The 25,498-nt window shown below is 31.2% G+C and overlaps 2 protein-coding genes across 3 annotated transcripts; both read right to left on the reverse strand.

Annotated features, from left to right (window-relative positions):
• Positions 1 to 617: 617 nt before the first annotated feature.
• On the reverse strand, positions 618 to 3,030 carry LOC114176204 (actin-related protein 2/3 complex subunit 3-like). Of its 2 annotated transcripts, none has more exons than XM_028061161.2 (5): positions 2,892 to 3,030; positions 2,740 to 2,807; positions 2,523 to 2,625; positions 2,164 to 2,433; positions 618 to 937 (listed from the first exon to the last, which is right to left on the reverse strand). In XM_028061161.2, the coding sequence occupies exons 2-5, from the start codon at positions 2,740 to 2,742 to the stop codon at positions 795 to 797; spliced, it is 519 nt and encodes a 172-aa protein (XP_027916962.1). In that variant the 5' UTR covers positions 2,743 to 2,807; positions 2,892 to 3,030; the 3' UTR covers positions 618 to 794. The 2 variants fall into 2 exon arrangements, with proteins under 2 accessions (XP_027916962.1, XP_027916960.1); XM_028061159.2 differs by having other exon boundaries at positions 2,517 to 2,625.
• A 5,041-nt stretch (positions 3,031 to 8,071) lies between these two features.
• On the reverse strand, positions 8,072 to 11,168 carry MGD2 (monogalactosyldiacylglycerol synthase 2). The gene is made up of 8 exons (XM_028060639.2): positions 10,635 to 11,168; positions 9,793 to 9,965; positions 9,445 to 9,606; positions 9,223 to 9,364; positions 8,914 to 9,138; positions 8,775 to 8,837; positions 8,613 to 8,687; positions 8,072 to 8,529 (listed from the first exon to the last, which is right to left on the reverse strand). The coding sequence occupies exons 1-8, from the start codon at positions 10,896 to 10,898 to the stop codon at positions 8,272 to 8,274; spliced, it is 1,362 nt and encodes a 453-aa protein (XP_027916440.2). The 5' UTR covers positions 10,899 to 11,168; the 3' UTR covers positions 8,072 to 8,271.
• Positions 11,169 to 25,498: the final 14,330 nt, after the last annotated feature.

A 25,498-nucleotide genomic window follows, 5' to 3' on the forward strand; every position in this document is an offset into this window, starting at 1 on the left:
AATGACACGTGTCAAAAATAAAAAAAAAATTAAAAAAATATTAAAAAAATTCAAAAATACCATAAATTGACATGTGGCATTGACTTTAATACCGTTTGGTTAAAGTTAACGGTGAAGACCAAATTGAGTCATTTTTAAGAAAATGAGAACCAAATTGAGACAACGAAAAATGTGAGGACTAAAATGAAATTTCATAACAAATAAAAGGACCAAAAGGGTAATTTAACCTAAATTATATATAAAATGATTATAGAAGAACATCTTTTCCAGAATTTCTTAAATAGACAGAAATACCTAGCATTATCAATGGAAAGAAGAAGAAAAAAAGAACAAGATCCAGAAACAGATACTCTGAAATATATTTAGTACATATCTGAAAAAAAAAAAAAAACTGAAATAAAATCTTCAGCTATCATAATGCAGACTCATTATACTGATAATGTGAAGCTGAGGTGTGACTGATGCAGTTTTGCAATACTTAATAGACAATACAACTAACATAGTGATCACCACTTGCACAGACAAGGTTGGGGACATAACCCCGATTATGATTATTGACTTCATTATATGAGGGGCAAAGAAGATGCCACCACTAAAAAAACTGTGAAAATGGGTGCTACCAAGAAAACAGTAGTTTGAATATAATCAAATAAAGATGGAAGTTTCAAACCAGACAACTAACGACACGCCTTTCAATAATCACTATATTTTTTTATTATCAGATCAACAGTATTTTTTAAGTGCATTTTTCACAGCACAACCTATGGTTTAAGAATTGCATGACCGCCAACAGTTCAAGGAATGATTATATTCATAAATTTCCTCTTTGCAAATGCCAACCACCATTTATTTGGAGTGCCATTTGGTCTGTACGCAACGCTTAATATCCTCCCACTTGTTTCTTCCCTTATCTGCTTCAAATAATTTTTGAACAATTCTGCATTTGTTGAGATCACAAAGCTTAAAATACAGAAATATGAATCTAAATAAATACATACACACACACGTGTGTGGTCTGTAAAAAGGTTGAGTAAATTGCAACTGCATCAGGTAGAGTAAACAACAACAATTTATAAAAGTTCAATCTAAGCTAGTATGAGCAATTTTAAATTCTCAACATGTGAACAGTGTTCTGACCATCAATCATGTAAAGCAATGGCAATTGCACTGAGAAACATAGATTACGTTCATATTAAACGAGCTTCAACACACTGTTGGGACAATGACAGATTATCAGTTATTTGAAAAAATATGTAAAAGTCGCTTGACTTGACTCTTCAAAAAGGCTCAACAATACAAGGAAATAAAAAACCTACATATATTGGTATAAATACAAGCTGAAATTTCCTCATAGATGCAGAAAGTAATAGAACTGAAGTTTCCATTCCAACTATTTTTTTACACATCAAGGAAGTACCTACAGTCTATTTTATAAAGTATTCCTATACTTCCTCTTTCATTTAGTTGGAATCTGAGCAGCAACGAACCTGAACAACACTACAAAATTTGGATTACAGCAGCCATATAAAGTAACTTAATAGCTAGTGAAGTTAGTTGTTTAAAATGAACCTCTCTGAATGACAGTTTTCCAAACTTAAGTCATCTCTTCAGATGACTGAGGACATTTGGTATCACTCCAATCCATGTTTGTATTCTAGCAGTTATATTAGATATACCTATCTGGCTTCATGGCTAGAGCTATACATGCATCCCTACTTTCAGAAGACTTATAACGAATGAAAGAAGATACTCGAATAGTTCATTATTTGCCAAAGACTACACTTTCCTTGTGCACTAAAATTCATAAAGATTAAGCTTTGATACAATTTCTTGTCTTTAAAACAATGCCACCCCCACATTGAGACACATACACACACTCATTTGTTCATGCGAGTTTAAAGTGAACTTAGCCAGCAAATACGAAAATGGTGTCAAATCTTGGGTAAGCAATTGACTGAAAAATACAATGATTAAGGAAAAACTCAAATACAGTTTTACTGACTATTGTCCTGAGTGCAATGGCGAAGGAATCAATAAAAACTTTCCACTTTTGAATCCTTAACACCTCGGAGTCGGACACTAATTAAATGTTATGATTAAGCTAAGCTTATGCGTTTATTTATAAGAACATCAAGGTGAAGGAATAGTAATCACAGGATTCACCTGCTTCATCCTGTGATTGAGGAAGGGGGAAAAGGCCCGGAAATGGAAAGCCAGACTCTCCAGGGACAGGAACCTTTTCGAGACCCAAGTTGATGATTGCCTTGGTTCCTTCAGCCAAGGTTCTGCAACCTTCAAGCCTCTTGAGAGCGATGTTGATGTAAGAGGTCAAGTATATGAGAAGCTTATCAGCAGGGCTCTTGATGTCAAAGTTTCTGAAGAACACATTGGCTCGAAAGAAGGTGATGGCTTCATCCACGATATCAACTGTATCTGTACCACACATCACAGTCAAAGCATATCCCATATTCAGAAACCACAAAAAACAGAACAGAACAAAAAAACAATAGAAAAACCTTGACCCGAAACAGGAGCAGGTCCCTTGATGTGGCTCTTGAGAGGAAGAAGAGGACACCCACAAGCTCTACTCACCCCATCCTCATTCACAAAACTAGAGTGATAAACCTTTCCACACATAATAACAAATGACAACAATCATTTTCAATTGGGAATCAAAAATTGACAACGCCCGAAATTATGAATTTTGAATAAGCACGAATTGAATTGAATCCCTCTTACCATGACTGTTGTGGCCACGATAAGAACAAGGATTGCTCATAAGATTTCAATTGCAACCCCAAGCGTTTCTGAGAATGGAGGAAAGAAAAACAATTCAAGCATGTAACTATGTATTTGTTTGGAATGAAACTGAGAAATTGATAAACGTGTACCAAAACATCAAAAAGCGGAAGTAAATTAAGATGCCAAATTTGTCAGGTGATGTGAAATCAAGATTGTGGAAAAAGTAACTATAAATGGGAAAGGGATCTGACAATTACGATAGTGGTTAGTTTATTCTTTATTACAAACGTCAAACTACATTAAGAGACAATACAAGTAAACATTGTATCAACGTTGGTAATTTATTCGGGCCCACGCCCCACTGTAAGCCCAAACTAGACGATGTAGCAATCACTTGGAGATCGTGAATTTTTATACAGCAAGATTTTGTATGTTATGTAACACCGAATGGTGACAAAAATAAATAAGTACTCCTGTAATTATGCTAAACATGTCAATAATCTAGTAATCAGGTTATAAAACTAATTGAGCATTGATTAAATCAGCTATAATCAAAGACTATGAAGAAAACTATAAATAAAAAGGGGATAAAAATATGGTTGTTGAAACATTTTTCTCATATTTATTATAATATTAATTGTTATTGTTGATTAAATCATTACTTATTTAAGTATCAAAGTCTGTGTAGCATGTACATGCGAGGACCACTAGATATACGATAAAAGAACCGAACGGACAATAAAAGAAAGAGTTAAAGATTAGACAAAATTGTTAAGTGAATATCAAACCTTGTAACCCAAATATTTATATTATGTATGTAACTTTAATCTTACCTCCATATACTGCATAATACATCATTATTGGCCACTTGGTGTTTACAAGAGACAAACATCAACATTTCTTATATTTCTTACATGGAGGTGTTCAAAATGAACTTTCTTTCACGTAAGAATAGAGATAGAGTAATATATATATTTTTTAATTTTAAAATCTAATCGCAAATTTAAAAGATCTCTTATCTATATTGTTTGCTGGTGGAAGTAATCACCAATCCATTTACACCAATTTATTACATATACCATAACTACAAAAATTGTCCTCATGGGTCAACTTAATTTTTAGTTATAAAAACCCACGTCCTCAATATAGGTCAAAACATCAAACAGGCTGCAAACCTAACTTGTGTTAGAAACAACGTTCTATTTTGTCTTATTTGTGTTAATGCAGACCATCTTAACAAGTTCAAGTGATTATTAGAAATGATATTTTAGTAAAAATTAAAAAATAACTTTTATTATTTTCATTAAAAACATATTGATAATAAGAGATTGTGACCATCACTTATATCAACGGTGGTAACAAGGACAATCATATAGAAACAATTAAACAACATCATAAAACAAAATAATAATCTCTTAATTGACAAAAAGTTAAATAAGAAATTAAGATTTTTTAAATTTTAAAATGCTCAATAAACAAAATATTAATAAAAACTTAGTTAAAATTATTAAAATTTATAACGTAGTTATAACTTAATTAAACATGTTTTTCATTGTATAAATAGTTACCGATTTGTCTTTGCACAATAATAAAAATTTAAAGTCTTCCTCTCATCCTACTACAAAGGCGAAGACAATATTTTGAATTTTGTATATTTTAAATAACTATTTTTATAAATATAAAAATAAAAATACTGTTTTGTATAATATAGTTAATCAATCATGTATAATTTACAATGAATTATATATAGAATAAAATTCAGTAACTTTTTTGTTAATGTGTATACATAAATAACTATGTAGGTTTTGAATATCTAAATATATTTTTTGTATAAATGAGACAAAACCAATCACGAAAGAATTCATTATGATGCAAAATCAAGTAAAAACTCGTATATTACGTATATGTGTGTTATTTTTTTTAATAATAATAAAAATATTATTATTATTATTATTATTTTAATCTAAAAATTGGTTAAATTTTAATAAATATTCAAATGATAAAATGATTAATTTTAGAAAACGATTACTTAATAAAGAAAATCAATAAAATGATTATTTTAATTCAAAAAGCGGTTATTAAAAAAGTAAAAATATAGTACAATATATATATATATATATATATATATATATATATATATATATATATATATATTATAAAGTAAAAATCTCTATGATCCATCTTCTAGTTCCTAGTGTCTTCTCATACATACAGAAAAATTAATATTGGAGATTATCTACACAAACAATTTTGTTGTGAAAGTTGAATCAAATTTTGGTTATTGGATGGAGCTGAACAATACCAACTATTTTATACTTATCAACATTATACCAATTAAACTGGATAATAATAATTAAACCATAAAATAAATTAACCAAACAAAATCCCAAATTTAAAAACTTCCTTCTTTGTCTTTGATGAGTAAGACCATACACTGCGAAATGCAAACGATATTTTGCAAAATGTAAAAAAAAAAAAAAACAACCCTAGTAAACCGCAAACATGTGAAGCTCCATTTATGGACCCATTAGAATTATATGCTTTGTTGGGGTTTGATGGAGTGAGAGAAAACAATTAGATTTGATGGATTTAAAGATTTGAACACATTTTAAAATTCAAAGATTGCAAATAGATTTAGGGAAGTTCTCCCTGCACCCCCAAGGTTTCTTTCTGTACCTTCAAAAATGACGATTTTATCCTCATACACAGTAGTGGAACTCATACTCCATTCTCCTACCTCACTTCACTCGTCCTTTTCACTCACTCACTCACTATTCACTCATCTTCCTAAATCACTAATCACCCACTTCACTCATCTAATTCACGCACAAAATACTCACAATTTTACATTTTTCTCAGTCATTCATGCTCACTGTGCACACAACATTTCACTCACCAGGAACACATCAAACTAGACTCACACCTAAAACTTTTCACTCATACACACACATACACAGTACACACTCGTTTTTCTCTCTCGCAACACATACCACGCATGCATGAAAACACTCTTTTTCTCTTCTCTCGTACACCCATGCATGCATCTCTCATAGCATCACATTTTTATATTTCCCGGCAGCCCACGCCTCACAATTTTATATATAAAACCACCATTATGGAGATTGGGCTTACTCTTTTCTGAAACCCTTTCTCTCTTTTATGCTTCCTTCATCATCTTCTTCCCTACATTAGTTCCCATTATAGAGTCTTACACTTCTGGGGAAGAAAGGCTCACTTTTCAGATCCAACGTTGAGCCTCCACACATCGTGATAGAGCCAACTGTTTTTCCTGGTACACCATTTCCACTTCCTACAAGAACCAGAAGAACTTCCAATCCTCCAAAGCCAAAGAAAATGAAATCATTCATCACTTTCTCTATGGGAGGCCTTGTTTTCTTGGCTTCAAAATGGTTCACAGCTGCACAACCTCTCAACCCTGGGGACTCGCCTCCTTCAACACCGTCCCCGCATAACCGACCCAAACCCGCTCCCAAATCTGCCGCCTGGACCTCTCCAACGAGCTCTTTGGCGGCGTCAACCACGCCTGCGGCACCACCCTTGACCGCAGCCGCTGCTGTCCAGCCGCTACGCGCCTCTACCTCTGCTCCAACTCCGTCGCCGACCACTCGCTTAAAACCACCGCACTCGATTACGATTTCTGCGCCTTCCGCCACATGTCCACTCTCGGCGTCGTTCCCAACGAGGCCTCCGTCACCACATGCCAATCCACCACCCTCTCACACGGATTCCAGAATCCGTTTAAGTGAAAATCAAAAAAAAAAAAGGAAACAGGTTTTGTATTCCGTATCAGCAAAAAAAAAAAAAGAAACGGCTTCTGTATTCCGTTTCAGCCAAAAAGAAAAGTAAAAATTAACCAAACGGCTTGTGTATTCCGTTTCAGCTTACCGTGAAACGGATTTCACAATCTGTTTTAGTAAAGAACAAAAAAAAATCAAAACGGAATGTATATTCCATTTCAAACATGTTTCAAAGTGTTTTGGAAAGCCGTTTCGGTGCAACAACAACCCACCACAACTCACATCAAATCAAACCACATTTGATTAATTAACAAAACTCATTCCTTATGTAATCGGTTCGGTGAAAAATTAGTCATTTTTGGGAAACGGAATACGAAATCCGTTTCGTAAAAAAGTGAAACGGATTACGTAATCCGTTTCAAAAAAAATTTTAAATTTTTTTTAAACGGATTACAGAATCCGTTTCACTTTTTTTACGAAACGAAATTCGTATTCCGTTTTTCATAAATTTTAACTTTTTTCGCGAAACAGCTTACATAATCCGTTTCGTAAATGTTTGAAACGAATTATGAAAGCTTTTTATATTTTCTGAAACGGAATACGAAGTTGGAGGTGCAAAAAAGTTGGTGAGTGAAATGTTGTGTGCACCATGAGCGTGAGTGAGTGAGAAATATGTAAAATCGTGAGTGTTTTGTGCTTGAATTAGGTGAGTGAAGTGAGTGATGAGTGATTTAGGAAGGTGAATGAATTCGGAGTGAAAATGGTGAGTGAAGTGAGGTAAGAGGATGGAGTGTGGGTCCCACTATTCTGAGTGTGAGGAGAAAATGGTCATTTTTGGGGGTACAGGAGAATCTTTTGGGGTGCAGGGAGAATTCCCTATAGATTTATCCCATAATGGAAATTTAAAAAATAGAAACATACCCATCATTTAGCCCAACATTGCTTTCGCTCTCATTTTTGTCCTCCATTTAACGAAGACTTGGAAAGGGAGGAAACCTAGCATTTGAAGGGATCTTAATTTCAAAAATTTCTAAAAAACGGATAGGGGTCTACCTCATATGTAGGATAATTTTTTTATTTTTTATTTTAGAAGTGATAAATGACTGAAAAACGAATAAAATGAACTGGTGTCAGAAAATTAAATAAAATTAAATAGGGGTAATTGGACAAATTTTCTAGTAGTTTGTTTTCCTTGTTTTATAATATATTCCTACTAATTAAAATCCTCATTATGGTTAATGCAATGAAGTTATAATAGAGGACAACCAAGATATGCAGACATTAGAGCTGGAAAGCCTGTGATTGCACGTCTATAATAGCTCACTTTTTTTAATGCGATTCCAACGTTTTCATGCTTATAATAAAGATATAATTTTCTTGATTTTAACTCAAGCTAAATGAGTTATGCTTCTTAAAGTTGAAAATCTACACCAATGCTTCTTTTCTTTTTTTTTTTTTGGTTCAAGAACCCGACAAATCTAATAATCCTAGTTAAATACGATAATGATTTTGCTTATGGTATCGCACGGTAAAGAAGTCCCTACTAGGCCAAAATTGACCGTTAGATAGAATTACGAAAAAAAAAATCTAGTGTAGAATTCAAACATTCTTGCAGTTACAGGCAAAGCATCTCCTCACAACCACACAAGCATACTTGTTTACTACAATTGAATCTTAGCATAGATAAAGAATGATATAAATAAATAGAGCTAACTGTACAAGTGAATTCTAAATGGAAGAAAGGTACCATGAAAGAAGCACAAATAATGAATTAAATTAGGCTAGTAAACGACGAGGTCAACAGGTATGGAAAATTTGATGGCTCTCGTTGCCTAGCAAGTTCATCAATGTCCCTCACGATGTCAAACACCGCCTCTGGTTGTGCTAATTTAAGTGCTTTCTCTGACATGCTTTTCAGCTCATCTGATTTCGTGGTGAACCATTCTGCCACCATTTTTGCTGTTTCCTTAGGACTACGCGTGAACACACCAGCTCCATTGTCAACCACGTACGGCACGTTACCCTTCTCCTGAAGTTTTTACCACACTAACATCTCAGAATCAACATGGAACAGTAGAAATAAATTGAAGAAAACCCAATTTAACCACTCACCTGTCCTGGGATATAGTCGTTGAGAATTATGGGAAGCCCTCTGATCAATGCTTCTGCTATCGTACCTGGTCCAGCCTGAAAATTTCAACCAGCCAATGAGCCTAATTGCTAACAATAACAACATATGAACGAGGAAATGAAGACCAAATTGTTGTAACTTGCTTTTGTTATGATGCAGTCACAAGCTCCCATCCATTTGGCCATCTGGGTCTCAAAGCCTCTGATCTGCAGAATCAAGAACAAAGTTTCAGTGAGTGGTATGCTCATCTGCATGATGTTAAAAAACCAAGAAGTAACTTACCTTTACTGGAATCTTCCACTCGAGAGATTCAAGGGTGGATACTAAATTCTTATTCCGACCACATATGATGACTAACTGTCCGATTGGTTTTTCTGCCTCTTTGTCGTAAAGTGATTCTCCCAGAGCCTTTGCAGTTTTCTTGACAGGGCCCATTCCTTCACCACCTCCCATCAGCAAAACTGCTGGCAAGATGGGATCCAACTCCAGTTCTTCTCTTAATTGACCCTGTATGAAAAGACACAGTAAGCAGCAAGAACCAAAGAAAAAGAAAAACTGCTCCTATGATGTCTTTAACATGCATATATATACCTTCACAAGAACCGCCCTGGCAAAAGAAGGCCTGATGGGTAAGCCGAAAACACGGATTTGAGATTCCTCAAGGCCATCTAGAGCTGCTTTCTTCGCCACCTCTTGTGAAGGGCAGTAACATCTATTCACCCAAGGATGAAACCTGGAAATAGAGTTAGAAAGTTTATCAATGGAATTTACTTCAAAGCAAGAAAAAAAAAAAACTGCAAAATTATATTTTACCACGTAGGATGGCAGGTACTAAGGTCCGTGATCACTGTGACAAAAACAACCTTATCCTGCAAACCTTGCCATTTCAAAACCCACAATGGAATATGCTGCATCAAGGGATGGACGCTGATGATTATATGTGGCTTGTACTCCATCAACCCCGCCTCCACCTCCCTGAGAAAAACAGAGTACTTATAAATAAGAACACAACGAACATAAAAAAAAAATCTTTTACAGCTACAGAAACGAATAGTTTTTTTTACCAGTAAAGCGGGAACCACCATTTTTCACATCTTCCCTTTTCACTGTCAAAATTACTTATCAAAGCTAACCAAGAGAAGTATGAGAATAGGAATGTACCTGGCATAGTATGCAGCAATGGCAGCCAAATAAACAGAGTGAATCCATCTAGGAGAAGTACTGTGAAACGCAACATTCCATAACTGCACATGCTTAACCATAAATTTATATTGCCCCTCCATGTCATTCAACGGCCACCCGGTGTATTCCTTCCAAACATCCTTAACAAAAATCTGAAAATTCAAAAGTTTATTTAGACCACCAATAAAACATAAATGAAAGAAAAACTTCTTGTTGCCACGAAGTTCTGTCTTTCCCCCCAAAAAAAAAACAAAAAACTGCGCAAATAACTCCAAGAAAAAAAAAATTAAACGTAGCGACAAAGTCCGTGCGTGACGGTAGTGCAAGTCATGACAAAATGTAAGGGTACAGATAACGCAACTAATCCAAAAATAGTTCGAGATTTGATAATTCGTCTGTTTAATTTAGTTTATGAACTAAATAAAATTCGTCTTATATGATCATCTAGGTACAGAGATATCATTAAATTTCCATAATTAAGTTGAATTAATTCCATATTATGTTTCCTTCTTCTTTTTGTAAACTAAGTAAAAATTTTAAATTATTGTAATTATAAAACAAATGGAGTTAATGAATTCAAATGAAGCTTGAATCGAATTGAATCATGTTAAACCTGAAACCAAATTCCAACAAAGTTAATTCTTACAAAAAACACAAGGAAGACTCCATTGCAGAACAAATTTCGAAAGAGAAAAACGAATAAAATAGGTTAGAAAAAAAATTAAAAGAAGAAACCAGCGTAACATAATTTGTTTTTTTGAAAAATGAACAAAGAAAGCAACAGATATCCAGAAGAAACTCAAAGGGAGCGACAAGATTACCCGGTATTCGTCACCGAATTCGATCTGAAAGGCGTCACGAATGGCTTCAGCGGAGGCTCTGTGACCTCCACCGGTGTCGCTCATGAGAATCAGCACGTTTTTTGTTCTTTCAGCGCCAATCTCCATGAGTTCCATGCCTCCATCGCTGTCATCGTGGCGAGCGTCAGTGCCACGCTTCTTCTGGCTGGTACTCCCATTGTAGTACCCTCCGAAGACCTTCTCCGCCATGGACTTTCTCGGCGAGGCCGCAACGGAAACCTCCATGTGTCTAAAGAAAGAAAGAAGGAGTCAGGTAACGGTCAAAGCCGTTCCCGCCACTGGAACTGGCCGGGCTTCACCGGCGGAGAGAGAAAGAGGGAGAGTGGCAGCGCGTGGTGTCAGGGAAGAGAGAGGGCATGAACGACTGGTGCAGATTTGGCGTTATTGGAGGCTTGTATAACGTTGGTTGGTTTGTCTGATGTTATATGAATAATAATGGCAGAGAAAGGTGTGGGAATTATGCCATGGAATTTTTGGCATCACCACATGATAGCTGTTGGATTTAACTCTCCTCATCGAATGTTCTCATCGCAAGATTCGAATCTTGGTCTTCTTTATCTCACTCCTCCAATATCACTTATTACACGCCACACACTATTATTAACTAGCTCTTATAAAACTATCTTAATGTAATTAAATGCTATTAATTTTTTTTTACAAATTAAATTACAAAAGTGTAAAATGCATTAGTTAACTTCTTTCGTAATCTATATTTAACTTATAACCGGAGTATCTGAAAGAGTTAAATGAAAATCGAGAAACGGTTGAAAAAGTATATTACTGTGATTATGATTTGTGGAGCATAATAATGAGCGCTACACTGCAATAATTGGTGTGTTTGATGCTTTTAAAGTTATCATTCCGCTGTTCACCTGAAAACTATGGGTTTATGTTTTCTTATTGATTGGTTGTTGAAACATGTGGTTGGACTGTTTTGCCCTCGTCTCACCATGCCTTGTAAGCAAGGAGCTAGTGCTCTCTTTTGCTTTTACGGTAACTGAAATGTAAATTTCGCATCGATGTGGAATTTCGGGTTTAATCTTAATTAACCTGTGCTTTTTAATATATTGAATTAGACATAAATATCTTTCTTGCATTAAAAAAACACAATAATTTACATGCAAGTAAATAGCTCTCTCTTATATTGAAGATATGTTTTCGAAGATTTTTTTTATAATTTATTTAATTTTTTTGTATAATACAAGTAAGTATGATAAAGAAATATTTACAAATAAATACTTAGACGATGACCATTTATTTGATATCCTTGGGAAAACACCTCGATCAATACTTGATTAATTTTTTTATATATATTGCTATTTTAGTATTCCTTTTCAAACTTTTTATTTTAACATTGTATTTGAATGTTGTAATACCAATTTAACTCACAAATAAATAAGACGAAAGAGTATTAACTCAAACAACTTAATATGATAATATATGATTCATTTTGTACAGGTCAAATTGTGTGTTTGTTTATGAAAGTGTTCCACCTTCAACAAATTAATTATTTGAAATTGATATCATGATATTATTTATCTTACTTGTAAAATGTTCTTATTGATTAAAATTTTTGAAATTCACATTACCAAGTTAAAATCTAATTTGTGGTTTCTCATATTAGATAAAAAAAAAAATGCTAGAATCAGAAATATCTTTAGTTCGAGAAGCATCTAAATCATATAGATTAAAATATTATCCGGTGAAAGGTTAAGAAAAAGTTTTACAAGTGTGAAACATATTTGTTGTACATTTATTTATGGATCAATTTATCCTAACTTACCTCCTCTTTTAGATAAAAACTATTTATAGATTATGTCAAGATTGAATCAGATAGATATACGTAGGTACTAACTTAAAATAAAAAAATATATATGGAAACTAAATCGAAATCAACACAATGACATCTGATAATGACATTGACACGTGGCATTGCAATACTATGTGATATTGACAATGCCACGTGTCACACAGGGACCTGACACGTGACATTTTTATTTATTTTTTCAAAAAATAAAATAAAAAATACAGACTGACACGTGACACGTTGACTAATAATGACGTTAGTCAACTCAGTCTGAAAGGGACCTAATTGAAACACTTTTTCAAAAGTTAGGATGCAATTTGACACTTTTTTAAAAGTTGGTACCAGAATGACACACTTATACTAAAGTAGGTACCATCCAAATAATTAAAACTTTATTTTAATATTTTTATTTTTTTCGCTCTTTATCTTTAATCCATTATCTTCGGTCTCACAATATTTTCTGGTTAAACAAACAAATCAAAATCCCATTCACGAAACATCCTATCTATTTCTGACACAGTTGCCTTTCCGTGCACTTTTTAAATTCAAAAATAAATTTTAGATAGTAAAAATCTAGAAGTTAAAATATCATCTTCCGAACACAAAAAATATATAAAAATTAATTTTTTGACTATTAAATTTTAACAATTTATTTTTTATAATTTTAGGTATCATCTTTTAAATATTTTTTATTTATTTTTTAATATTTTAAAATTATTTAAAAAATGACATGTCATATGTAAAAAATTGTCAAAATTTAGTATTTAAAATATGAATATTCAAAAATATGATATTTGTATTGTGTTATAAGGAAATGGTATTTTTCGGGTAGCTAAGCTCCATCGCGCCTTTTTTTATTTTCAGTTTTGATTGTCTTATTTTTTCTTTCATAAGCCATCTTCACATGAGTTTTTCTTGGGATTCACCTCAGACGCCATCCCTGTAAGTCATCTTCTCCCCTTATTTCTGTAAGTGAATTTTCTCTTCCAGTTGCTTTCTCTTCAACTTCGATTTTATTTTTAAGTTTCCACTTATCATAAACCCTAATTTCAATCACCAATATGTGTTTTTGCATTGATTTCGGGGCAAAGTTGATTTCCCAAATCGAATTGGAGAGGTTGCGTCGAAAACTTGTAGGCACACACGATAGGAAGGTATTGTCCAGGGAAGTGGCGGCGATGACTATTAGAGTCATGATGCTCGAGCTTCCGATATTGTCGCGGGCACCAATGCTCAACAAGTCAGGTGGCGTTCGCCAAATTCTAGTGCCTCAACTTCATGCAATTGTTTGGTATAGAATTGTCATGGGGAATCTTAAAGGAATTACTTGAATTCTATTCCAGTTCTTGAAAAATTACTGTATCAGGTGCTTGAAAAATAAATTATACATGGTTGACTTTATATCTTGCAAGTGCTTCCTGACATTTTTATATCTTCTGCAAAGACTAGAATGTTTGCTGGTTTAAGAATGAAATAACATATTACATTACATTCTGAACAGAATGTGAGTATGTAGACAATTTCTAAAAAAAATTACTTTGAATTTTTTTTAAGTAATTTTAAGTTGTCATTTAATTTCTGAAACAAAATTGCAATGTCTTGCTCAGCTTGTTCAGGTTGAGAAAAGTCGTAGACTATAACTACTGGATGTTTAGTGTGACTAGGATCTTTGGAGTACTATGAAACATCTGATCAGCTTTTGGAAGATCTACTTCTCTGTTACGAATTTCTGGTACTTTCTCTTTCCTTGTTTTATCCGAAGTGTTATACACAATTAGTATTTAACTTACACAATTAGTATTTAACTTTCAATTTCTTCCGCAATTGGTGTTAGCTGATTGTCGGCTTTCTAATCTGATTCATAGAGTTGTTACCTTTGGAATGGTGTTGATGAATTTAAAATTAATAAAAATTCAAGATGGTGCTAACCTCCATGAAATTAGAATATTTATGGCTTATAACAATTGGATTGGACTTCCGACGAAGCGGTAGAGAAAAAGTACGACATTGGTTCAAGCGTTGTCTGTACATAAAATAAAATTTCAAAAATTGAGAATATTATTGTAGAGAAGAGAGACAATTACACTCATTATTTTTAGATTGGGTAATACAGACATGAAGAGCTTGTTATGTCGTAAAAATCTCTATTTATCCTGATTAACATTTTAATATATAATATATTATTTAATAAAAAGTAAATACTAATGTAGTTGATAAATAATGTTAGTCAGTAATGTCAGTATAATATTTTAATCATTAAATGAAAAATATTTAATATATATATATATATACACACGTCTGTGTATGTGTGAGAGAAATTAACAGTATAATTCTACTTTCTCAAATATTGCAATAGTTTGTTTTATGTCCAAAATAAAATTTCTGAATATTTATTTCAGTTCCTTTATCATAACTTTTATTGAAGGTTTGGTGACTATGACTAACAATGACAAGTCATTGTAATTTAAATGACTGTATACTCTACTTTATAAAGATAACTTTTAAATTCAAATCATAAAAAAAATCTTAACTCTCATATAAGAAAATTAAAAATATATTTAATATTTTCTATAAATATGATTTACAAAAATAAAATAAAAATTTAGCCTAAATAGTTTATTTTACGTGTGGATTTACTATGAGAATAAATTAATTAATTTGATTATACTGTGGTATTCTGTTTTTACAGTTTAGCTTTTTAGTTAGATTTCTTTTTCCTCTTTATATTTCCTTGTCCGTGCGCTATGCTTTGCTTCTATCTCTCTATTTTTGTGGAGGAGAGATATGCTTTTAGCGCTTACCGTGAGAAACAAAGTAGCCTTTGTTGATGGCAGTCTTCCGAAACCATCTCCGACGGACGGCAGGTTTGCTGCTTGGTCACGAATAAACAGCGTACTAATCTCATGGCCGTACTAATCTCATGGCTATTCAACTCTATTTGGAAGATATTATCAACAGTATCTCTTTGTAACTACAGCCCAAGAAATTTGGGAAGACTTAAATGATGAGATTTTCGAGGAACAATGATCCTCATATCTTTCAACTGCGTTGTAAGAAGTTATTATCACAGCATCTCTTCACAACTACAGCCCAAGAAATTTGGGAAGACTTAAAGATGAAATTTTCGAGGAACAATGATACTCGTATCTTCTGACTGCATTATCAATTGGTGTATCTACCTATAAACTAAAGTTTAAAAATAAAATACCATAATTTATCTAAATTAATTAATTTATTTTCAATATAGCAGAAATTATTATAAATTCACATATAAAATTAAGGTAGGGTTCATGTTAAAATATTATTTTATTTTTATAAAACATATATATGAAAAATATTGAATATATTTTGAATTCTCTTACATGTGAGTTAAGCCTTTTCTTATGATTTGAATTTATTTATTTTTGTATAAAATTAAGGTTTAATTAAGTTTTAAATCTTGGCTGAATTTTAGAATCTTGAATTGAATTTCTAATAAATGTTCTTGTCGTCAGAATGTAATTTTATTATTTTAACCTTTTATAAATTATAATTTTATAATTTTATAGGACATCAACAATGAGTATTGTCTAATTTTATCATCAATTTTATATATTTATACGAAATTAAATTTTTGTACGATTAAATTTTGTCCAAATCGAATTGAAATTCATTTATTCACTTCATAGGTGTACAATTTAACTTTAACAAGATTTTAAGGTTACAAAATATAAACATGTTAAATTTAATTTGTAAAAAATTAGAATGTTGTGTACAAAGTGAATAATCACTTTTTGGATTTAAAGAAGGATCAAAAACAACAGTTACAATTGTATAAAGAATCATTCATTATCAAAAGAACTTTATTATCAAAATAGAACTAAAAATGTCATAACTTTTTATGCCATATATCAAGAATCAAGAGTCTTGACATAGATTTTGTGGTGTCAATCGTCCTCTACACTACATTGTAATTTAAATGAATGTTTACTCTACTTTTATAAAGATAACTTTTAAATTCAAATCATAAAAAAAGCCTTAACTCTCATATAAGAAAATTAAAAATATATTTAATATTTTCCATAAATATGATTTACAAAAATAAAATAAAAATTTAGCTTAAACTAGATAGTTTATTTTACGTGTGTATTTACTATGAGAATAAATTAAGTTTAGCTTTTTAGTTAGGTTTCTTTTTCCTCTTTATATTTCCTTCTCCCTGCGCTATGCTTTGCTTCCATCTCTATTTTTTTCTTTCTCCCTTTCCAACTCATGGCAGCTACTTTAGTGAAAGAACCATTCAAGATCCGTCTAATCCTTTGTTTTTCATCACCCAGACGGCTCGGGTCTTGTTCTCATCTCCCAGCTCCTGTATCATAACAATTACACTACGTGGAGTAGAGATATGCTTGTAGAGCTTACCGTAAGAAACAAAGTAGCCTTTGTTGATGGCAGTCTTCCGAAATCATCTCCGACGGACGCCAGTTTTGCTGCTTGGTCACGAACAAACAGCGTACTAATCTTATGGCTGTTCAACTGTGTTTGGAAGATATTATCAATAGTATCTTTTTGCAACTACAGCCCAAGAAATTTGGGAAGACTTAAAGATGAGAATTTCGAAGAACAATAATCCTCATATCATCTAACTGCTTTGAAAGAAGATATTATCACAGTATCTCTTCGCAACTACAGCCCAAGAAATTTGGGAAGACTTAAAGATGAGATTTTCGAGGAACAATGAGCCTCATATATTCTGATTGCGTTATCAATTGGTGTATTTACCTATAAACTAAAGTTTAAAAATAAAATACCATAATTTATCTAAATTAATTAATTTATTTTCAATATAGCAGAAATTATTATAAATTCACATATAATATTAAGGTAGGGTTCATGTTAAAATATTATTTTATTTTTATAAAACATATATATGAAAAATATTGAATATATTTTTAATTCTCTTACATGTGAGTTAAGCGTTTTCTTATTATTTGAATTTATTTTTTTTGGTTTAAAATTAAGGTTTAATTAGGTTTTAAATCTTGGCCGAATTTTAGAATCTTGAATTGAATTTCCAATAAATGTTCTTGTCGTCGGAATGTAATTTTATTATTTTAACCTTTTATAAATTTTAATTTTATAATTTTATAGAACATCAATATTGAGTATTGTCTAATTTTATTATCAGTTTTATATATTTGTACAAAATTAAATTTTTGTACGGTTAAATTTTGTCCAAATCGAATTGAAATTCATTTATTTACTTCATACGTGCAATTTAAATTCATTTTTTCACTTCCTAGATGTACAATTTAACTTTAACAAGATTTTAGGGTACAAAATATAAACATACAAAATTTAATTTAAATTTAATTTGTATAAAATTAGAATGTTGTGTGTACAAAATGAATAATGACTTTTTGGATTTAGAGAAGCATAAAAACAACAGTTACAATTATATAAAGAATTATTCAATATCAAAAGAACTTTATTATCAAAATAGAACTAAAAATGTCATAACTTTTTATATGCCATATATCAAGAATCAAGAGTCTTGACATAGATTTTGTGGTGTCGATCATCCTCTACACTACATTCTAACTACATTGTAATTTAAATGACTGTTTACTATACTTTGATGAAGATAACTTTTAAATTCAAATCATAAAAAAAACCTTAACTCTCGTATAAGAAAAGTAAAAATATATTTAATATTTTCCATAAATATGATTTACAAAAATAAAATAAAAATTTAGCCTAAACTAGATAGTTTATTTTACGTGATGATTTACTATGAGAATAAATTAAGTTTAGCTTTTTAGTTAGGTTTCTTTTTCCTCTTTATATTTCGTTCTCCCTGTGCGCTATGCTGTGCTTCCATCTGTAATTCTGTTTTTCTTTCTACCTTTGGAACTCATGGCTGCTTTAGTGAAAGAACCATTCAAGATCCGTCTAATCCTTTGTTCTTGCATCACCCAGACGGCCCGGGTCTTGTTCTCATCTCCCAGCTCCTTTATAATAACAATTACACTACGTGGAGTAGAGATATGCTTGTAGAGCTTACCGTGAGAAACAAAGTAGCCTTTGTTGATGACAGTCTTCCCAAACCATCTCCGACCGACGCCAGTTTTGCTACTTGGTCACGAACAAACATCGTACTAATCTCATGGCTGTTCAATTCTGTTTGGAAGATATTATCAACAGCATCTCTTTGCAACTACAGCCCAAAAAATTTGGGAAGACTTAAAAGATGAGATTTTCGAGAAACAATGAACTCATATCTTGTAACTACGTTGGAAGAAGATATTATCACAGTATCTCTTCATAACTACAGCCAAAAAATTTGGGAAGACTTAAAGATGAGATTTTCCAGGAACAATGATCCTCATATCTTCTGCGTTATTAATTGGTGTACCTACCTATAAACTAAAGTTTAAAAATAAAATACCATAATTTATCTAATTTAATTAATTTATTTTCAATATAGCAGAAATTATTATAAATTCACATATAAAATTAAGGTAGGGTTCATGTTAAAATATTATTTTATTTTTATAAAACATATATATGAAAAATATTGAATATATTTTGAATTCTCTTACATGTGAGTTAAGCGTTTTCTTATGATTTGAATTTTTTTTTTTATAAAATTAAGGTTTAATTAGGTTTTAAATCTTGGCTGAATTTTAGAATCTTGAATTGAATTTCTAATAAATGTTCTTGTCGTCAGAATGTAATTTTATCATTTGAACCTTTTATAAATTATAATTTTATAATTTTATAGGACATCGACAATGAGTATTATCTAATTTTATCATCAATTTTATATATTTGTAGGAAATTAAATGTTTGTACGGTTAAATTTTGTCCAAATCGAATTGAAATTCATTTATTCACTTCATAGGTCGAATTTAAATTCATTTATTCACTTCCTAGGTGTACAATTTAACTTTAACAAGATTTTAAGGGTACAAAATATAAACATACAAAATTTAATTTAAATTTAATTTGTACAAAATTAGAATGTTGTGTGTACAAAGTGAATAATGACTTTTTGGATTTAGAGAAGCATAAAAACAACAGTTACAATTGTATAAAGAATCATTCATTATCAAAAGAACTTTATTATTAAAATAGAACTAAAAATGTCATAACTTTTTATATGCCATATATCAAGAATCAAGAGTCTTGACATAGAATTTGCCGTGTCAATCGTCCTGTAACTACATTGTAATTTAAATGATTGTTTACTCTATAACTTTTAAATTCAAATCATAAAAAAAAACCTTAACTCTCATATAAGAAAATTAAAAATATATTTAATATTTTCCATAAATATGATTTACAAAAATAAAATAAAAATTTAGCCTAAACTAGATAGTTTATTTACTATAAGAATAAATTAAGTTTAGCTTTTTAGTTAAGTTTCTTTCTCCTCTTTATATTTCGTTCTTCCTGTGCGCTACCTTTGGAACTCATGGCTGCTTTAGTAAAAGAACCATTCAAGATCCATCTAATCCTGTGTTCTTGCATCACCCAGACGGCCCGGGTGTTGTTCTCATCTCCCAGCTCCTGTATAATAACAATTACACTACGTGGAGTAGAGATATGCTTGTAGAGCTTACCGTGAGAAACAAAGGCTTTTGTTGATGGCAGTCTTCCCAAACCATCTCCGACGGACGCCAGTTTTGCTGCTTGGTCACGAACAAACATCGTACTAATCTGATGGCCGTACTAATCTCATGGCTGTTCAACTCTGTTTGGAAGATATTATCAACAGTATCTTTTTGCAACTACAGCCCAAGAAATTTGGGAAGACTTAAAGATGAGAATTTCAAAGAACAATAATCCTCATATCATCTAACTGCTTTGAAAGAAGATATTATCACAGTATCTCTTCGCAACTACAGCCCAAGAAATTTGGGAAGACTTAAAGATGAGATTTTCGAGGAACAATGAGCCTCATATATTCTGATTGCGTTATCAATTGGTGTATTTACCTATAAACTAAAGTTTAAAAATAAAATACCATAATTTATCTAAATTAATTTATTTATTTTCAATATAGCAGAAATTATTATAAATTCACATATAAAATTAAGGTAGGGTTCATGTTAAAATATTATTTTATTTTTATAAAACATATATATGAAAAATATTGAATATATTTTTAATTCTCTTACATGTGAGTTAAGCGTTTTCTCATCATTTGAATTTAATTTTTTTTTTATAAAATTAAGGTTTAATTAGGTTTTAAATCTTGTTGATTTTTAGAATCTTGAATTGAACTTTTAATAAATGTTCTTGTTGTGAGAATGTAATTTTTTTATTTTAACCTTTTATAAATTATAATTTTATAATTTTATAGGACATCAACAATGAGTGTTGTCTAGTTTTATCATCAATTTTATATATTTGTACGAAATTAAATTTTTGTATGATTAAATTTTGTCCAAATCGAATTGAAGTTCATTTATTCACTTCATAAGTCGAATTGAAATTCATTTATTCACGTACAATTTAACTTTAACAAGATTTTAAGGGTACAAAATATAAACATACAAAATTTAATTTAAATTTAATTTGTACAAAATTAGAATGTTGAGTGTACAAAGTGAATAATGACTTTTTGGATTTAGAGAAGCATCAACAACAACAGTTACAATTGTATAAATAATCATTCATTATCAAAAGAACTTTATTATCAAAATAGAACTAAAAGTGTCATAACTTTTTATGCCATATATCAAGAATCAAGAGTCTTGACATAGATTTTGTGGTGCCAATCGTCCTCTACATTGTGAGTCCTGCAAAACAAAATTATTAAGTTTCATTATTAAACATAGAAATAATTATAATTATTAAACAACATGCACCTTGCATTAATGCTAACCAATGCCCTTGGATAATCCTAACCACCTTGCATCGATCCTAACCAATGCTTGTGTACAATCCTAACACACCTTGCATCAATACTAGTCAATGCCCATGTATAATCCACTCACACATCTCACATCTCACATTGTATTAGCCAATGCCCATGTATAAAATTAACACTAGAAAAACTTATCTCAGCATTCACAATCTGCCCAACCAACAGATGCCTCATGCCACTATCCTCCACTCTCATATCTGACCAGCCTGGAACTACCACATCATCTCCTTCTTCCTCAACCAGATCTACAAGCACAACTAGCCTTCACCACATAGCCACCGCCAAACCTTCATGCAGTCACCAGAGCAACCAAATTGCACCCCCACCAGGCATAATCGCAAGCAACGCAACACCATCACGCAAATGAGATAAGATATCCACCATCACTGGACACACGTCGCCAAAGAAGCCACTACATCTCGTAGCCTTCACCTACCTCGTTAGAGAGCGTGAGCAACAATGCGGATCCACCGCACGCAAATCCTTGCAAACCCAAGCTCCACCGTGTGCAAATCCACGAATGCAACAACCCAAATATACGAGCTACACCACACGAAAACCAAAGCAAATTTGTAAAGCATAGAGGACTTCCTCTACTCACATGTCACTAACCACGACTCACACAAATTAGATCTCCATCATGCAACTCTCATTGTGCTACGCGCTAGAACCAACAACGACCTCCATTGCAAACCCACGAGCACACTCACCAGGAAACTCAAGCTCCACTACAGACGACTCATCGTCCTTGCACTTCTAATAACAAACAATGATGATTCTTCAACAAGGAATTCATCGTTTCTATTGTGGAAGATTCGGTTAAGTTGTAACCACATAGCATACTAAGAAAATCGTACCTAATCATAGCTTTTGATACAACTTGTTGGGAAAAACACATCATCAATGAAGAACATCACCACCACCGTATTTATCATCGAGAATCACCCTACTAACATATAAATAAGATATTTCTCATCTTATCACAAGCTTTATCGAATTATGTTCAAATTATTATGTAAATTTAATATTTTTTATGTCTCACATTTAAATATTTCTACTCTCTTTTAATTTTTTTTTATTGTATACTTTCTTTTCACATAAGAATGTTTAACACCCTCAATTGAAGTGTTTTATAGCATAAACCTTTTTTTTACAAGATAATATAAAAAAAATTATATTTTTTATTCTAATATTATTGATTTTTGTTTCATTTGAATAATTTTTTTGTTTCGTTAAAACAATTCTCATTTCTCAACCATTGACTATTATTGATATTTGAGATATTTTCTTAGATCTCTAAGGTATTTTTCATATCATATACTTAATTATTATACATTTGTTTTCCTTGATGCAATTTCATTTAATGGTCTCACAAATTATTTCTAGGACACACATTTGATCATTTTTTAATATTTTTTTGTTTATTTTTATCATATAGAACACTATTTTGATATTTTTTGTACAATTATTTGTATTTTTTAATGCATTATCATATGTGTTATTTTATCACTATAATTGTATAAATTAATTTTATTTACTATAATATAATAATTTAATGTAATTGTCATGAATCATTTTTATCATCATCTAATATAAATTGAAGTTCAAACAATCTATGTTAAAATTATATTATTATTAGTTTAATCTTTATTCTTTATGTGATTTTGATCAAGTGATGTATTATAACTTTGATTAGAATATAAAAAAGAAGATTTCATTATAATTTGAAAAATCTAATTAAACAGTCATTTAAACCATTTTTTAATTTGAATTTTTGTTTTTCTTTTATATATATTTAAAAAAAATTCAACTTCATACATTTCACTAACATTTACAAATTAAATAAATATTTTGCTTCTCATAACATTTTATTTGGTTTTCTAATTTGAAATGTTTATAATTATAATTTCTTTTACATATTTAATATTGAAGAAACAACCTTTCTTTTAATATTGAATATTTGATAATATTACGTTTCTTTTATCATAATTTTTTATTATTTTATAAAGTTTATGAATTGATTAATTTTGAAACAAGAATAAAATAGGTATGGATACAATCATAAATTAAAATTTCAGAATATTTATTTTAGTTCCTATGTCATAAATATAATTGAAGGTTCTGTGACTAACAATGACAAGTTTTTGAAATGGCTGTTTATATTAATTTTATAAAGATAAAATTTAAATTCAAATTATAAAAAAAAACTTAACTCACATGTAGAAGAATTAAAAATATATTGAAATTTTTCTATAAATATATTTATAAAAATAAAATAAAAGTTCAAGATGAAGGAGATACTTTACTTTACATATGAATTTATAATAATTTGTGTTAACTTTAGTTTTATTAGGTGAAATGTAAACTTTGCAAAACATTATCTGCATTTTGTTTTTTAATTTTTGTGCAATGTATGGCAGTATGAACCCTAATTTAGTTATGTGATTTTTTATATTGTGGTTGTGCAAAAGATTTAAAGTTGGTTTGTAGATAGATTGTTAATGATGTGTGGACCTAAATTTTGATTCGTAGAAAAGTATAAGTTCACACTTACGTTAACATAGTTTTACACTTAAACGGAAAGTTTTTCATATGCAATAACTTTAAAACAATCTCCAAAATTTAAATTTATAAATATTATTCCTTATCAATTGGTGTGAGTTAACTTTATTAATGAAGTTTATAATTTACTCATTCCACCAAATGGGATACTTATCATCCAAGCCAAAGTGGAAACATTTTGTTCAAATCATATAACGCAGGTTAGCTGAAGGGGACTCTTGAGTTGGCACTTACATTTCGGATCATTTGTCGCACCACCATCTATTGAAATGGGTTCATGTTATACCAATCACCTCATCCACGAACCAAACATGCTAAATTCTCAAAATTTAAGGGCTACTACTTTTATGTGGGTGAGAGAAAACAATATAATGCAGAAAAGTACAGGTTCGCACGTACAACTTTGCACTTAAACTGAAAATTTTTCATATCCAATAAATTATAAACAATCTGCAAAATTTATAAACATTATTCCTTATCAATTGGTGTGAGTTAACTTTATTAATGAAATGTATAATTTACTTACGCCACCAAACGGGATACTTATCATCCAAGCCAACAAGTCAAAACATTTTGTTCAAAACATATAATGCAGGTTAGCAGAAGGGGACTCCTGGGTTGACACTTAAATCCTAGATCACTTGACACACCACCACCTATTGGAATGGATTCATGTTATACCAACCCACCTCATCCACGAACCAAACATGTTAAATTCTCAAAACTTAAGGGCTACTACTTTTATATTTATGTGGGTGAGGGAAAACAATGTAATGCATAAAATTTCAGTTTCGCACTTATAATAACACAACTTTGCACTTAAATTGGAAGTTTTTCATAATCTATAACTTTAAAACAATATGCAAACTTTATCGTTAAAACTTTCTCTAACGTCACTTAATTAACAAACTTTATAAATTATTGATGCCACCAAGGGGTCTGTCCAGAAGGATACTTATAATCAAACTCAACCAGGGAAAATGTTTTGTTCAAATCATTTAGCGTAGGTTATTAGAACCCAACTCATTGCTTTGCACTTACATCTGGAATAACGATTGACAAAACCATTTCTTGAAATGGGTACACCTTATTCCAACCCACTTCAGCCATAGTGCATACATGTTAAATTCTAAAAACGTAATGGCTAATACGCAGACCACGGTGAGGGATAACAAAGTTACGCAGAAAAATTCAGGTTCGTACTTACAAAACCCCTGCTTCGCACATAAACTAAAAACTTTTAATAATCTATATTAAATTGATGGGCATAATTTCAATAACTAAAGCAAAGTTTAGCATTTATTCGCTCCTGGGTTTCAACAAATATTGCAAACAGTTGAACATCCATTAAAATCTGTTAATATTTAAATTGCATGGCCTATACAGTAATTAATGAACTTAATGATTAAAAAATAGCATGTTATTTACAACATCTAATGTTCTAAATGTATCAATCTAGTGTTGGGAATTCAAATGTGTTGTACTAAATGACGAAAAGAACAGTGTCGCGGTAAATATTTTGTGGATCTAGAACCCAATCAC

This window comes from Vigna unguiculata, chromosome 3 (assembly GCF_037176805.1).
Source record: "Vigna unguiculata cultivar grain cowpea cultivar isolate G323 ecotype 2 chromosome 3, ASM3717680v1, whole genome shotgun sequence".
In the NCBI taxonomy this organism is placed as follows: domain Eukaryota; kingdom Viridiplantae; phylum Streptophyta; class Magnoliopsida; order Fabales; family Fabaceae; genus Vigna; species Vigna unguiculata.